Genomic DNA, 17,400 nt, shown 5'->3' on the forward strand with positions numbered 1-17,400 from the left:
GGCTCCCCCCGTTTCCATATATATCCACCTCCATCATAAAGTGTCAGCTACCAAGGCCATTCCTCCCCCTTCTCAATCCTTGCAGAGCAGCAAGAAGCTATACGTCCAGGGCAGTGCGGATTCCCTCGATATTAGCAGCAGAATTAATTGCTTGCTTACATATTAATTTAGGAAATGTGTTAAATTCTTTTTCACCAATGACCTTAGAGCGCTAATTAGGACAACCTGAGCATCACATAATTATGCTAAAACCAGCAGAATGACACCTATGCCCAAAGATCTGTCAAATGGTAGAGAGTGAGATAAAGCCAGTGTTGGGGGTTTAAAGGGCATCCACCACCGACACCGCCGCCTTTAATATAGTGTCTGTATGGCATATTCTAATAGAAAGGTGGAGGGAAAGAGTGCACTATATAGGGAAAGGGATCTGAGGGGTAACACTTCTCCTTGTGGAGAGTGACAAGTAAGGCCTGGCATGTCAGAGTGAGGAGACTTATATGCCATGCATGCTCTTCTGGAAAATGTAATATGCAAATTGATTACTTGCTACTTCCAATAGGTGGCGCTAGAGTTCTAGTCCTTTTCCCCTCTGAAGAGGCAATTTGCCTATACATGGAAAAACGCACAGCATGACGGCTGAGTTCTTCGGGTTCACATAGTTTTCCTTATACCTTATATATTCTACCAGTTTTATTGATCAGCTACAGCTATATCTTCCAGATAATTATAAAAAAAATACTTTTAAATTTTTAAAAAATAATTAAAATCAATTTAGTAATTATATTATAAATATATTTAGAATATTAATATATATACATATATATATTTTTTTTAAATTAATGTATTTTTATTTATCTATTTAATTGTAACATTTTTACTCTTTAGCATAAAAAATTGGGACCCAAAGGCGATTATGTCACCAATACAGATGACCATAAAGAGGAAACAAAACTTCAAGGAGAGCTGTACATGTGGGATCCAATAGATCAGGTAAACTTCCTACACTTTTTATCGCCTCTGTATTTTATATGTGAACTTTTGTACCTTTTATGACAGGTTTAATATATATCCCTGTTCGCTAAGGAACATTTGGTCACTAGGTGGCGCCGCAGCGCCTGTAACAGAAACCAAGAGAAACTCAAGTAAAATTAAAAAAAAAAAAACAATGGCAGCTTTTGAAGTGATGGAGGCTGAGGACACAGCCCTCAGGTTCAGGCATCTAGAGCTTTATTGTTTAGGTCACTGTTTTGTTTGCTTATCTCTTATTTTTAAGAGGTTAGTCTAGGAGAGAAAAAAAACGTTTAAGATTTAGCATGTAAACCGTGCAGTTTTATGTCATTTACCTGGAGTAAAAAGTATTGAAAAGTTGCGATCATGTGATGACGTATAACAGAGAAACTTTACTGAGGACTCCTCGCATACAGCAAAATCAAATTTATCCCATAATAAAGCCCTGCTCCCTGCAGGGTAGACTGTAAACCCCATATTATACATAAACCAGTCATTGTACAGGAGGAGGAGGTGAGCTGTAACATCACCTATTGTGAATGGTGGATCCTGTGTTATCTACTGTATATAGAGGTGTTATCAGTCATTGTACAGGAGGAGGAGGTGAGCTGTGACATCACCTATTGTGAATGGTGGATCCTGTGTTATCTACTGTATATAGAGGTGTTATCACTCATTGTACAGGAGGAGGAGGTGAGCTGTGACATCACCTATTGTGAATAGTGGATCCTGTGTTATCTACTGTACAGGTCCTTCTCAAAAAATTAGCATATAGTGTTAAATTTCATTATTTACCATAATGTAATGATTACAATTAAACTTTCATATATTATAGATTCATTATCCACCAACTGAAATTTGTCAGGTCTTTTATTGTTTTAATACTGATGATTTTGGCATACAACTCCTGATAACCCAAAAAACCTGTCTCAATAAATTAGCATATCAAGAAAAGGTTCTCTAAACGACCTATTACCCTAATCTTCTGAATCAACTAATTAACTCTAAACACATGCAAAAGATACCTGAGGCTTTTATAAACTCCCTGCCTGGTTCATTACTCAAAACCCCCATCATGGGTAAGACTAGCGACCTGACAGATGTCAAGAAGGCCATCATTGACACCCTCAAGCAAGAGGGTAAGACCCAGAAAGAAATTTCTCAACAAATAGGCTGTTCCCAGAGTGCTGTATCAAGGCACCTCAATGGTAAGTCTGTTGGAAGGAAACAATGTGGCAGAAAACGCTGTACAACGAAAAGAGGAGACCGGACCCTGAGGAAGATTGTGGAGAAGGACCGATTCCAGACCTTGGGGAACCTGAGGAAGCAGTGGACGGAGTCTGGTGTGGAAACATCCAGAGCCACCGTGCACAGGCGTGTGCAGGAAATGGGCTACAGGTGCCGCATTCCCCAGGTAAAGCCACTTTTGAGCTACAGAGAAGCAGCACTGGACTGTTGCTAAGTGGTCCCAAGTACTTTTTTCTGATGAAAGCAAATTTTGCATGTCATTCGGAAATCAAGGTGCCAGAGTCTGGAGGAAGACTGGGGAGAAGGAAATGCCAAAATGCCTGAAGTCCAGTGTCAAGTACCCACAGTCAGTGATGGTGTGGGGTGCCATGTCAGCTGCTGGTGTTGGTCCACTGTGTTTCATCAAGGGCAGGGTCAATGCAGCTAGCTATCAGGAGATTTTGGAGCACTTCATGCTTCCATCGGCTGAAATGCTTTATGGAGATGAAGATTTCATTTTTCAGCACGACCTGGCACCTGCTCACAGTGCCAAAACCACTGGTAAATGGTTTACTGACCATGGTATTACTGTGCTCAATTGGCCTGCCAACTCTCCTGACCTGAACCCCATAGAGAATCTGTGGGATATTGTGAAGAGAAAGTTGAGAGACGCAAGACCCAACACTCTGGATGAGCTTAAGGCCGCTATTGAAGCATCCTGGGCCTCCATAACATCTCAGCAGTGTCACAGGCTGATTGCCTCCATGCCACGCCGCATTGAAGCAGTCATTTCTGCCAAAGGATTCCCGACCAAGTATTAAGTGCATAACTGAACATTATTATTTGATGGTTTTTTTGTTTGTTATTAAAAAAACACTTTTATTTGATTGGATGGGTGAAATATGCTAATTTATTGAGACAGGTTTTTTGGGTTATCAGGAGTTGTATGCCAAAATCATCAGTATTAAAACAATAAAAGACCTGACAAATTTCAGTTGGTGGATAATGAATCTATAATATATGAAAGTTTAATTGTAATCATTACATTATGGTAAATAATGAAATTTAACACTATATGCTAATTTTTTGAGAAGGACCTGTATATAGAGGTGTTATCAGTCATTGTACAGGAGGAGGTGAGCTGTGACATCACCTATTGTGATTGGTAGATTCTAATCCAGCCAGTGATGAAAATGAGACTTTTGAAAAAGTCTCCTGTAAAGACCATGAAATTTGACTCTACATTAGCCCCAATGGTCGGTGTGAAAATGAATCAAGAATATCATTTTTTTATATACTTATTGTAATATTAAATCAAAAACATTTTCAAACTTTTTTTTAAAAAGAAATACATTTTAGGCATCATTTACTCATCCGTTCCCATATTTACATCCATATAAAATGGACCATTCTCCTTCCAAGTGTAATCATTTGTGTCTGTGTTTTATCGTTTTTTTTTTCTCATCCTTTTTAAGAACTGAACTTTTATTTTATACACTGCTCAAAAAAATAAAGGTGACACTTAAACAACAGAATATAACTCCAAGTAAATCAAACTTCAGTGAAATCTAACTGTCCACTTAGGAAGCAACACTGATTGACAATCAATTTCACATGCTGCTGTGCAAATGGAATAGACAACAGATGGAAATTATTGGCAATTATCAAGACACCCTCAATAAAGGAGTGGTTCTGCAGGTGGGGACCACAAACCACATCTCAGTACCAATGCTTTCTGGCTGATGCTTTGGTCACTTTTGAATGTTGGTTGTGCTTTCACACTCGTGGTAGCATGAGACGGACTCTACAGCCCACACAAGTGGCTCAGATAGTGCAGCTCATCCAGGATGGCACATCAATGCGAACTGTGGCAAGAAGGTTTGCTGTGTCTGTCAGCATAGTGTCCAGAGGCTGGAGGCGCTACCAGGAGACAGGCCAGTACACCAGGAGACGTGGAGGGGGCAGTAGGAGGGCAACAACCCAGCAGCAGGACCGCTACCTCAGACTTTGTGCAAGGAGGAACAGGAGGAGCACTGCCAGAGCCCTGCAAAATGACCTCCAGCAGGCCACAAATGTGCATGTGTCTGCACAAATGGTTAGAAACCGACTCCATGAGGATAGTCTGAGCGCCCGGCGTCCACAGATGGATGTTGTGCTCACAGTCCAACACCGTGCAGGATGCTTGGCATTTGCCACAGAACACCAGGATTGGCAAATTCGCCACTGGCGCCCTGTGCTCTTCACAGATGAAAGCAGGTTCACACTGAGCACATGTGACAGACGTGACAGTCTGGAGACGCCGTGGAGAGCGATCTGCTGCCTGCAACATCCTTCAGCATGACCGGTTTGGCAGTGGGTCAGTAATGGTGTGGGGTGGCATTTCTTTGGAGGGCCGCACAGACCTCCATGTGCTCGCCAGAGGTAGCCTGACTGCCATTGGGTACCGAGATGAGATCCTCAGACCCCTTGTGAGACCATATGCTGGTGCGCTTGGCCCTGGGTTCCTCCTAATGCAGGACAATGCCAGACCTCATGTGGCTGGAGTGTCAGCAGTTCCTGCAAGATGAAGGCATTGAGACTATGGACTGGCCCGCCCGATCCCCAGATCTGAATCCAACTGAGCACATCTGAGACATCATGCCTCGCACCATCCACCAACGTCACCTTGCACCACAGACTGTCCAGGAGTTGGCGGATGCTTTAGTGTAGGTCTGGGAGGAGATCCCTCAAGAGACCATCTGCCACCTCATCAGCAGCATGCCCAGGCGTTGTAGGGAGATCATACAGGCACGTGGAGGTCACACACACTATTGAGCATCATTTCCTTGTCATGAGGCATTTCCACTGAAGTTGGATCAGCCTGTAATTTGATTTTCCACTTAAATTTTGAGTATCATTCCAAATCCAGACCTCCATGGGATGTTCATTTTGATTTACATTGATAATTGTTATGTTTTATTGTTCTGAACAAATTGCACTATGCAATGAATAAAAATTTGCAACTGGAATATTTTATTCAGAGATACCTAGGATGTAGTATTTTAGTGTTCCCTTTATTTTTTTGAGCAGTGTATATTGATTCTTAACAACTAGATCATTAAAAAAAAATGAAACAGTAATGGAAAACTGAAGTATCAAAGCATCTCTCCTCATTTTCATTGGGCTTTTAAGTGATCCCCATAGACTGCAATCACCGAGAACGATTGGGAAAACGGATGATAATAGAATATGCTCTGAATCTCAATGATTAGATCCATTTTTAATATGGGTCCGAGAGAAAAAAAACTGATCGTACAAAAGATGTGTGAATGCAAACATCAGCAAAAACCTGATCAATTGGTCATTTTCTGATGATACAGTCACATTTAAAGAGCCATACTTATCACAAATCACAAAAATACGCCATCGATCTATCACCATTTTCAGGATCGACGTCTGGCCCCCGTCTCTTGTATATCCAAGTGATGGGCAATCATTTGATATGATAGAAATATCACCGCTGGCAAATAATATCAAAATGGATAAAAAGTATAAAAAGACATTTTCTCTGAGTAATTTCTCCTGACGTGAGCACAGCTCGGTGGAAATTTCTATGAACGATTGGTCCAAAAATGACAGAAATAATAAAGAAATGTAATAATTTAGGGTTCATTAACATCTAAGTACTCTCTATGTGATTTTTCCGCTCCATTAAGCGTCTCACAAGACAGATACAATGATATCAATTACTACTGATGAGCTCATTTATATCGTTACATGTTACCTTGTATTTATTCTACGCACTATATCGGGTCCGGAAGATTATAAAACTTGGATGGATTCGTGCTTTGGGGAGGATGTTCCAATAATGTAGGAAAATGAATGAATTTAGGAGCTGGATACAATATTGCAAACTGCAGTGAATGTATTACAATGAAGCAGATGGAGTGATAGATTCGGGGCAAGAGGGCGTCTTCCCAAATTGTGCTGCCTTGTACGACTCCTCCTAGTCAGGCACATGTATCTGGAGAGGTTTTAGGTCATGTTAAACCATGCTGGGAGTTGTAGTACCGCCGCAGGTTGCAGAGCAGTGACATTATTGATTGTCAATGTTTTTTTATTCCCCCGGTAGAAATGGTCCATTCGTTATTGCGCCATCGCTGGTGATAAATTGTCTTACGGTGATGAAATTGAGCAAAGTGTGGACGACTCTACTCCTAAGGTGAGGATGTTTAGGATCTCATGACTATCACAAGCCGCACAACCCTTCTACAGTCGTTATTCACTGGCTAATTATGTACATCTTGGAAAATAATTTCTTTATGGTCATTTTCCGAAAAGAGATTCTTATAAAACACGCCGATTGGAGATTACACGTGATTGTACTATGATATAGGGAAAACCCTCTGTGTGCGGCGGGCGGATTGGTAAACCCTTTCCTCACTGCAGCATCCATCACCTATAGATTGTGTTGGGTGTAAGTTACCTATAGTATCCACAAAGAGAAAGTGTCCTATGGTTCTAATAAGGAAGAAGGGTCCTGTAGGAGCCATACAGAGAAAGTGTCTTATAGCAACCAAAGAAAGAGTGTCCTATAGGAGCAGTAGGCTGGATGTATCCTATAGTGTCCATAGGCAGAAAGAGTCTGACAGTACCCATACGGGGAAAAGCATCCAACAGTACCCATACGGGGAAAAGCGTCCGACAGTAACCATACGGGGAAAAGCGTCTGATAGTACCCACAGGGAGGAAGAAGCGTCCGATAGTAACCATACAGGGAAAAAGCGTCCGATAGTACCCACAGGGAAGAAGAAGCGTCCGATAGTAACCATACAGGGAAAAGCGTCCGACAGTAACCATATGGGGAAAAGCGTCCGACAGTAACCATACCGGGAAAAGCGTCCGATAGTAACCATACCGGGAAAAGCGTCCGATAGTACCCACAGGGAGAAAGAAGCGTCCGATAGTAACCATACGGGGAAAAGCGTCCGATAGTACCCACAGGAAGGAAGAAGCGTCCGATAGTAACCATATGGGGAAAAGCGTCCGATAGTACCCACAGGGAGGAAGAAGCGTCCGATAGTAACCATATGGGGAAAAGCGTCCGATAGTACCCACAGGGAGGAAGAAGTGTCCGATAGTAACCATACAGGGAAAAGCGTCCGATAGTAACCATATGGGGAAAAGCGTCCGATAGTACCCATACGGGGAAAAGCGTCCGACAGTACCCATACGGGGAAAAGCGTCCGATAGTACCCACAGGGAGGAAGAAGCGTCCGATAGTAACCATATGGGGAAAAGCGTCCGATAGTACCCATACGGGGAAAAGCGTCCGATAGTACCCACAGGGAGCAAGAAGCGTCCGATAGTAACCATATGGGGAAAAGCGTCCGATAGTACCCACAGGGAGGAAGAAGTGTCCGATAGTAACCATACGGGGAAAAGAGTCCGATAGTACCCACAGGGAGGAAGAAGCGTCCGATAGTAACCATATGGGGAAAAGCGTCCGATAGTACCCATACGGGGAAAAGCGTCCGATAGTACCCACAGGGAGGAAGAAGCGTCCGATAGTAACCATATGGGGAAAAGCGTCCGATAGTACCCACAGGGAGGAAGAAGTGTCCGACAGTTCTCATAGGGAGGAGGAAGAGTCCGACAGTCCCCATAGGGAGGAAAAAGCGTCCAACAGTATTCATAGGGAAGAAGAAGGGTCCGATAGTAACCATAAACAGAAAATGCCCTATAATGAACATCAAAAGGAAGTGTCCTATAATAACCACAGGGAGCAAGTGCCCTATAGGTCCCATACAGATCAAGTGCCTTATTATAATAAAAACAGTTTAGAAGTGTCCTATAGAACCCATATAAAGATGCTGCCTTATAAAATAAAAGGAATGAAGTAACCTTAAATACACACAATAAGAGGGTTCCCTACAGTACTCACAGTAGGAAAATGTCCTAATGGACCAAAGCATGGAGCTGTCATATAGGGTTCATAGCAAGGAAGTGGCTGAAAGGACAAATAGGGAGGAAGTGTTCTATAAGACCAATAGGTTTAAAGTCTTCTTTCCACATTGAGGAAGGGCCCTATAGCACCCATACAAAGAAAGTGCCCAATAATTCCAATACTAAGAAAGTGCCGCATAGCACCCACAAGAGAAGAGGTTCCCTTATAGTACCCACAGTAGAGAAGTGCCCCTTCATTGTGAAAAAATGCCCTACATTTCCATTAGGAAGGACTACCATATAGAATGGATAAAGATAAGGGTAATGCCATAATCCTTCCGTGAGTGGTGACGTTCCATATACAGTATAGAGCACCTATAAGGACAAAATGCAGTATTTGTAATAGCTCTTTGCCAGCACACCGCCCTGCTATCACAGCCCTCGTTCTGCAGCCCCAGTAATCATAGCGTCTTCCTTTTATATGTAGGAATGTTTGGCGGTATTGTATACGTGAATAAATCCCTGCCGTACTCGGTCCCATGACACCGAATGTTCCCAAAATGAGGTTGGATATTGAAGTCACAATGTAGCTATGAGCCAAATAAACACCAGTGCTTAGAAGATTGCAAAAAGACATATTTACACGGTATCAAGCTGTTACAGAGGAGCAGATAACCTCAGTGTGAAATGTATTTAGTGTCAGGCTTCTCTTGTTCCCGTCCAAACCTGTAATTCTCTCTAATCAGCGCTTACTGTCTCCCGCAGTATTTGTGGGCAAGATGCATTATTCTCCAAGTGGCGGTCTGTGAATTGTGCGGGCATTATAAATAAGTCCACAGAAGCATTCAGGGGTTGTTTTTGTGAGAAACACCACAAGAGAAGTGACAGTCGCGTTCTGTAATAATTTTTCTTTACAAAAAGCGCACAGTATAAAACTGAAAAGAAAACACGGTAGTCGCGGAAAGAGGGGGATGTGCTCCGGTATCACTACAGAGACGGGAAATGTCTGCACATGTTCTAGGAAAGACACAAGGGCATCTATTATCTATATATATATATATATATATATATATATATATATATATATATATATATATATATATATATATATATCCTTCTATCTGTCAATCTCTCCCTCTATCCAACTCTTCATCTATCCATCTCTTCCTCTATCAATCCAACTCTCCCTCAATCTCTCCATCTACCCATCCCTCTATCTCGCCATGTCTCCCTTTATCTCTCCCTCTATCCATCCAACTCTCCCTCTATCCATCCCTCTATCCATCTCTCCCTCTATCTATCCAACTCTCCCTCTATCTCTCCATCCCTCTATCTCGCCATCTCTCCCTTTATCTCTCCCTCTATCCATCCAACTCTCCCTCTATCCATCCCTCTATCCATCTCTCCCTCTATCTATCCAACTCTCCCTCTATCTCTCCATCCCTCTATCTCGCCATCTCTCCCTTTATCTCTCCCTCTATCCATCCAACTCTCCCTCTATCCATCCCTCTATCCATCTCTCCCTCTATCTATCCAACTCTCCCTCTATCTCTCCATCCCTCTATCTCGCCATCTCTCCCTTTATCTCTCCCTCTATCCATCCAACTCTCCCTCTATCCATCCCTCTATCCATCTCTTCCTCTATCTCTCCCTCTATCTATCCATCTCTCCCTCAATCTATCTAACTCTCCCTATATCTCTCCATCTCTCCCTCTATCTCTCCATCTATCCATCCCTCTATCTCGCTATCTCTCCCTTTATCTCTCCCTGTCTCTATCCATCTCTTCCTCTGTCTATTATTATTATTATTATTTATTGTTATAGCGCCATTTATTCCATGGCGCTTTACATGTGAGGAGGGGTATACATAATGAAAACAAGTACAATAATCTTAAACAATACAAGTCATAACTGGTACAGGAGGAATGAGGACCCTGCCCGCGAGGGCTCATCTATCCATCTCTCCTTCTATCTCTCTATCCATCTCTCCCTCTATCCATCCCTCTATCTATCCATCTCTTCCTCTATCTCTCCATCTCTCCCTCTATCTATCCATCTCTCCTATATATCCATCTCTCCCTCTACCTACCCATCTCTCCCTTTATATCTCCATTTTCCCTCTATCTCCTATCTATCCATCCATCTATACATATATTTTGTTTTTCTCAACTAGTCCATGAAGGATCAACATTTACAAGAAAAGTGGTTCCACACGCGGATGAGAGAAGGGCGATACATGGCAGAGCGTCTTCTACAGGAGTATTGTGCGGAGATGGTGGGCAAAGATGGAACATTCTTAGTGAGGCAAAGTGAAACTTTCCAGGATGACTACACTCTGTCTTTCTGGTATGACCAAGACAAATGATAATGAGATCAGAAGATCACACGATTCTTCTCTTCCTTCCTTGATAATAATCCATTGTACTGAGAGTCCATTGATAATTTTCACATCCGATATCTCTGACTTTGCGCAAACTCTGTGTGTTTGGTTCTGCAGGAGATCGGGCAGAGTGCAGCACTGCCGAATCCGCTCCTGCAGTGATGGAGAATACGTCAAGTATTACCTGACCGACAACCTGACGTTTGATAGTATTTATGAACTGATTCAACACTACAAGGAGTCCTCGTTGCGCTGTGCTGAATTTGAGCTGAGATTAACGGATGCTGTTCCCAGCCCCAACCCACATCTGTCTAAGGAGTAAGTTGCCTTCACACCTACCAAGATCACAGAAGGTCCAACTGCTGGAAACTGTGCTGTTATCATGGTGGCAACCAATCCTGTTATGCCCAAGGCTGTCATGCCCAACCCCGCCATGCCCAATCCCGTCATGCAATAGATCCTCTGTATAATTCTCACAAGGTGGCAATTTTTTTGTAGTTTTTTTTTTTTTTCCCGTTTATTAATTGCTGCTGTTAAAGATTGAGGGTGGAATCTAAATAGTTAGTGAGCACCGATCAGAGGTCATTCCGGATGCTGGGGTTAAGTACCTTCACATATAACGATTTCGTTAACGATATCGTTGCAACATCACACTTTTTGTGACGTAGCAACGATCCCGCTAACGTAAAAGTAAAAAAAAACACTACATAGTTACATTCCGTTGTCAGTCACGTCCCCCGGCATCAGCTTCCCTGCACTGTGTAAGCGCCGGCCGTAAAGCAGAGCAGTGACGTCACCGCTGTGCTCTGCTTTACGGCCGGCGCTGACAGTCAGTGCAGGGAAGCTGACGCCGGGGGACGTGACAGACATCGGAATGTGAGTATGTATTTTTTTGTTTTTTTTACTTTGACAATGGTAACCAGGGTAAATATCGGGTTACTAAGCGTGGCCCTGCACTTAGTAACCCGATGTTTACCCTGGTTACAGATGAACACATCGCTAGATCGGCGTCACACACGCCGATCTAGCGATGACAGCGGGGTGATCAGCGACCAAAAAAAGGTCCTGATCATTCCCCACTACCAACGATCTCACAGCAGGGGCCTGATCGTTGGTCGCTGTCACACATAAAGATATCGTTTGCGGGATCATTGCTACGTCACAAAAAGCGTGACGTTGAACGATATCGTTAACTAAATCGCTATGTGTGAAGGTACCTTTACGGTACCTCAAGTCCTATGTTGGGAAAGGGTAACAATGTTTTTGACTTTTCCACATATGTGCATTCTTGTGTCAAATTTGAGCATAATGATTTATTAAGTTTTTTTTTCTTAAAATATACTAATTTTGTAAATTGTGATCTCTCAGTTTGAGAAAGATAATGTAGGAAATGTTTTTCCTCTTCTAGTTGGTACTATGATAACCTAAGTCGAGGAGAAGCAGAGGAAATGCTGATGAGAATTCCTCGAGATGGAGCTTTCCTGATACGGAGGCGAGAGGAGTCGAACTCTTATGCTATTACTTTCAGGTAAGTAGGTCAGCAAGACAAGCCCTTTTAAATTAAACCATAGCGTCCAGTCCTCAGCCTAGAATATAGCTATTCTGCTTAGTAGGCCATCCTTTAATGGCCAAACTCCTAACAGCTGTCCACTATGTAAGACAAAAGCTTTCATATCAGGAGAACCACACTAGATCAAGTCAATTGCAAACATGCTTATTTTCTTGCTGTCTACATAGCTAAAAATATTTCATAACACAAGAACACCCCTTTAAAAGGGTCTCCATTTCCATGTAATAGAGAAAACATACTAAAAATGTTACAGTTAGGGCACATAACTATTCAATTGCACGGAGAGATCCAATGATCCTTGGTTCTGAAAAAATCTAGTAGTGTAAGAAGCAAAAACATTTAAGAGATTCTGACTCTTCATTCATAAAATTAACTATAATGTCTGTATTTGTTTGTTGTTTTTTTTAGGGCAGAGGGAAAAATTAAGCATTGCAGAATCAATAAAGATGGCCGTCTATTTGTTCTCGGGACTTCTGCCTATTTTGAGAACTTGGTGGAACTGGTTAATTATTATGAGAAGCATGCACTGTACCGAAAAATTAAGCTCCGGTACCCGGTGACTGAGGAGCTGCTGAACAGGCTGAACGCTGTATGTGACACCTCATAATCCTTAATGGTTACCTTTAGTTAATGCAATAATGCTAACTTTCAGTCTGCAATCTATCTTCATTTCTTCATTCTTTTCCAGATTCCCTGATATGCATTTTCTGACTGAGCCAAATTTCTGATTTTCTATTGAGGAACTGTCCTTCCCAGTAATATAGGCTGGGTGTGATGTCTGCGTGTATCCATTGTGCTAAGGTCTTCTTTAGCTCATATATCAGCACAGCTTTTATCCTGTTATTTCCCCCTCTTCCACAGCTTTTTTCTCTGCTTTCCCAAAAACTATACATGCTTTCTCCCTTATCCAAATTCTGATTTAGTCTGCAATCTTCATTCCTTCGTCCATTTATATAGTCTGCAGCCTGATCAAAGACTCTTTTTAAGGAGTGTCTCTTCCAGTAATATAGGCTGGATGGTGAGATCTGTGTGTATCCAGGGTACTTCTGTCTTCAAAAGTGTATATATCAGCACAGCTTCTATCCTGCACTTATTTTCTCTTCATGTGCTTTGCTCCTTATCGATGGACTGTTTTCTTTGCCCTCTTTGAAACTGTAAATGTTTTCTCCCCTCTCCATGTTGTGGAGATCTGTGTGCAAATACTCCCCTTCCAAACTGCTATTCCTAACACTGAGAAACAGAGGAAGGAGAAAAGCAAGGTTGGATTTGTGACATTTTTGCAAAGTAGTTAGCTAGATAGATGCTCTGCAACAGCAAACTGTTAGAAAAGTTTTAATGATGACTATTTGGAAAGCTGCTTAACTTTGCATTTAGGAAGCAAATTAACATTTTGTGCTAAGGTGTAGCTAGCCTTTAAATTAGCTTCTCCACTATTAAAACTGAAGGCATATGGTGAAGATCTGAGCGACTCGACAGCTGGGACCTGGGATCATTATAAAGAAGGGATGAATCAACTACTTTACCTTAGCGGCTAGTTCAAAGTTTTTCCCCTTTCTCTAGAAAAGAGGTGTGATGCAGTTTCCAGCACAGGGGGATGCGGAGAGGGCAGACGAGGAATAACTGAAACAACTTCATTTTCAGAATCATGGAGATCAAAATAGTTATGGTCACTTGACAATCCAGAATATTTGATTATACAACACCTACTATCTGATATGAAGAATGTTCTTGTATCTTTTGGGGAATTTCTGCATTATGACTTTTGCATTTCTTCTATTTTAGGAAAAGGATGTGAGCTCCATTTATGGATTTAATAAAATGTATGTGGATCCCAATGAAATCTCACCAGCTATGGTATGTAATCAGTAATGTTATAATCAGCTAAGAAAGTTTTTTTTTTTTTTCGCTCTCTCTCTCTCTCTACCTGGCTCATTCGAAGATGACTCCCTTGTGGACGCACAGGAAATCATATTATTTGGCTTTTTTGCATTAAAAAAACTGGTGTACTTTTGCTAAAAAAAAAAAATGTAAAAACACCTAAGGCGTACGTGGCAGTTTTCATCTATCTGTAATCTATAGTGCATGATGATTTTTCCGCATTTTTTACTGCAGTTTTCCTAATTAAGATCAATGAAGCCTAGCATTAAAAACACACTGAAAAATTAAAAAAAATGCATGAAAAGCAATTTTTGCTGCATTCTTTTGCCCATAGATTAAGCTATTCTTGCAGAAAAAAATGCATCCACCGGGATTTGCCAAGACAATTGCATCGCAACAGTTGACATCATACTAGGATAGAAAGAAGCTGTCGGCCTTCTTGCATGTCTGATTTGGGAAAATGTAAAACCATCTCAGGAAAAAAAGAAATCAATTATGTGGCATATTATCTGAAAATTCTGCATTGAGCTGTTCCTCTGATCTAATGTCAGATTATGTGGGCCATTGTGCCCTTCTAAATCCTATAAGTACATACGAGTTGCACCCCCTCCCCCATTATGTAGTAAAGTCTCTTATCTTGGGCTCCTTCCTGGTCTACATGTCCCCCATCCTGGTCTACATGTCGCCCATCCTGGTCTACATATCCCTCATCCTGGTCTACATGTCGCCCATCCTGGTCTACATGAACCTCATCCTGGTCTACATGTCGCCCATCCTGGTCTACATGAACCTCATCCTGGTCTACATGTCCCTCATCCTGGTCTACATGTCCCTCATCCTGGTCTACATGTCGCCCAACCTGGTCTACATGTCCCTCATCGTGGTCTACATGTCGCCCATCCTGGTCTACATATCCCTCATCCTGGTCTACATGTCGCCCAACCTGGTCTACATGTCGCCCATTCTGGTCTACATGTCCCTCATCCTGGTATACATGTCCGTCATCTTGGGTCCCATCCTGGTATGTTCCCGATCCTGGTATATGTCCCCCTTTTTACCGCTGTTCTTTAATGCATAGAAAAAAATGATTTTACTCACCTTCTCTCCACTCTCCCGCCACACGGCATACTCTTCTGAAGACGGCAGTTGACTTCAGTGTGCAAGTGATGGGAGCACATAGCGTCACTGCCATGCACCCTCAGTCACATGTTGTGCCCACCACAGTCAACCTTTGGCTTCTGATTAGCCGGTAACATGTATTGCAGTACCCAGATAAAGAGGGTGTCTGCTCCGCAATACACTTCAGCTGAATGCACATCTGAGGACACACAACCAGTTCAAGTTTGCCCTGGCGTCGGCGGGCCCTTCACCCGAATGGGCTTAGTTGTGACCTCTCACAACGCAATCGTTACCCCCCTGGGTACACCCAATGGACATGGATTATAGTAATTCCTAGTTGTCAACTTAACTTATAAATTTCTAGGAAAACTAACTGAGGAACAGCACAATGCACAGAAGATGCTTCTGAATTGTTATTCTTTTACATTTGATGCAAGTGTTCTATGGAAAAATCATTAAAACTGTCCAACATCAATCTGAATCTTGCAAAGTGATGAGCTATTGGTACCTACTGTACCTCAGTGTAAGTGCTCAACACTAAAGAGGTAGAAAATTGACTCCGAAGGAGACTTTTTCAGATTCCACGGACAGCGAGGATCACAAAAAAAGATGTGGTGGACCAAGTCAATCCAAAATTGTCTTTGTAAACGAAGATAACCAAGGAAAGATCAGCTTATTTTGGCTACATTACTCGGAATCAGTCGTTGGAGAAAGACGTCAAGGCTGGATCGATCAGTAGCAGAAGAAGAAGAGGATGGACAAAAGCCCACTGGATCACCACCATCAAGAGCGACATGGGTATGACCAATGGAGAACTGAAAGAAGCAACTGGCGAGAGATGATCCATATAATGACCAAGAGTCGTACTCGACTGAATGGATAGGGGAGAGTTTCTCTATGACATATCAGAGGATCAATGAAATTAGAATTCTTTTTACAAAGTTGACCCCGTTTGCTCTTTGGCCTTTATTTTACCCTATATTTTATGTCTTTCGTTTTAGCCTCAAGGAACGGTTAAAGCACTATATAACTACATGGCTAAACAAGATGATGAGCTGAGCTTCTGCACGGGAGCCTTGATTCACAACGTCAATAAAGTCTCTGACGGATGGCAAGTATCAATTACCATTTCATCCATCGCTAATTTCATTTTAGGATGTGTCTTAATAGCAGAATCTAGCTGGAGGAGGAGAAGGTGCATAAACTATGAAAATAGGAGATGTATCACTCTGATATCCCTTGTGGGAGGAAACTTCTTAGGTTGTCATCTAGATTTCTGAGAAAAAGAGGTAAACTAAGAAAAAAATGAATGGAATCAGAAGAGGACAAATCATCTACAATCTATATGTGATACAAACTCATCAGTGATATCTGAAATTTTGCAGGTGGAAAGGGGATTATGGAGACAAACTGCAGCACTACTTCCCATCAAACTATGTAGAGGACATAACAATGAATGAGGAAGGGTTTACCTTTCAGGTAAGAGACATGTGTTTCTAGGCTTGGCAACCAAATTTGCTTGTTTCTCTTCAGAATAATAGTTACAGGGAAGAGCAAAAGGGTGACAATGTTTGGAACTTTTGACTTTCAGGCTCCATATCCCACCATCCAATACTGCTTTGAACGTTAGACTACTGTCACTTTACAGACAATCTTCTTGGCTATCTCATACATAAATCTGCCTATTTAGCATATGATTAGTTATGCAGATCCTTGTCATGTCACCGCTTTGTTAAGGTACCGTCTCACAGTGGCACTTTGGTCGCTACGACGGCACGATCCGTGATGCTCCAGCGTCGCTCTATTATCGCTCCAGCGTCGTAGACTGCGGTCACACTTCGCAATGCACGGCGCTAAAGCGATAATTTCATAACGTATTTGCGATGTTGAAGTCGTACGTATCAAGCTCCTCCACCCATTACATCATATACATTATCGTGCACACCTTTGTTACACGATGCGAACATGCCGCCACAGCGGGACACTTGACGACGAAAGAAAGTTTCAAACGATCTGCTACGACGTACGATTCTCAGCGGGGTCCCTGATCGCAGTAGCGTGTCAGACACAGCGAGATCGTAAGTATATCGCTGGAACGTCACGGATCGTGCCGTCGTAGCGACCAAAGTGTCACTGTGAGACGGTACCCTTACTGTTTTGCTCCTGGAGGTTTAAACATCTTTTTCTTCCTGAATACTACAAAATACAACCTATCCTCACATTCCCTAATAGCTCAGTGTGTTATTAGATGAATTCCCAAGTGAAAGGTCGCTGGTTTGAATCGAGGAGCAGC

At 42.2% G+C, this 17,400-nt stretch overlaps 1 protein-coding gene across 4 annotated transcripts in view; it reads left to right on the forward strand.

The window, feature by feature from the left end:
- Positions 1–17,400, forward strand: part of PLCG2 (phospholipase C gamma 2) — a 117,475-nt gene that overhangs the window by 67,660 nt on the left and 32,415 nt on the right. For all 4 annotated transcript variants that reach the window (XR_011315233.1, XM_069739169.1, XM_069739167.1 and 1 more), the window contains exons 15-23: positions 886–990; positions 6,347–6,436; positions 10,334–10,506; positions 10,658–10,858; positions 11,949–12,068; positions 12,519–12,699; positions 13,893–13,964; positions 16,109–16,218; positions 16,493–16,586. Coding sequence is in view for 3 of the 4 variants with exons in the window: in XM_069739169.1 (XP_069595270.1) it covers positions 886–990; positions 6,347–6,436; positions 10,334–10,506; positions 10,658–10,858; positions 11,949–12,068; positions 12,519–12,699; positions 13,893–13,964; positions 16,109–16,218; positions 16,493–16,586 (1,146 nt within the window). In the remaining variant the exon portion in view is untranslated. The remainder of the gene's footprint in view (positions 1–885; positions 991–6,346; positions 6,437–10,333; positions 10,507–10,657; positions 10,859–11,948; positions 12,069–12,518; positions 12,700–13,892; positions 13,965–16,108; positions 16,219–16,492; positions 16,587–17,400) is intronic.

This window comes from Ranitomeya imitator, chromosome 9 (assembly GCF_032444005.1).
Source record: "Ranitomeya imitator isolate aRanImi1 chromosome 9, aRanImi1.pri, whole genome shotgun sequence".
Lineage (NCBI taxonomy): Eukaryota > Metazoa > Chordata > Amphibia > Anura > Dendrobatidae > Ranitomeya > Ranitomeya imitator.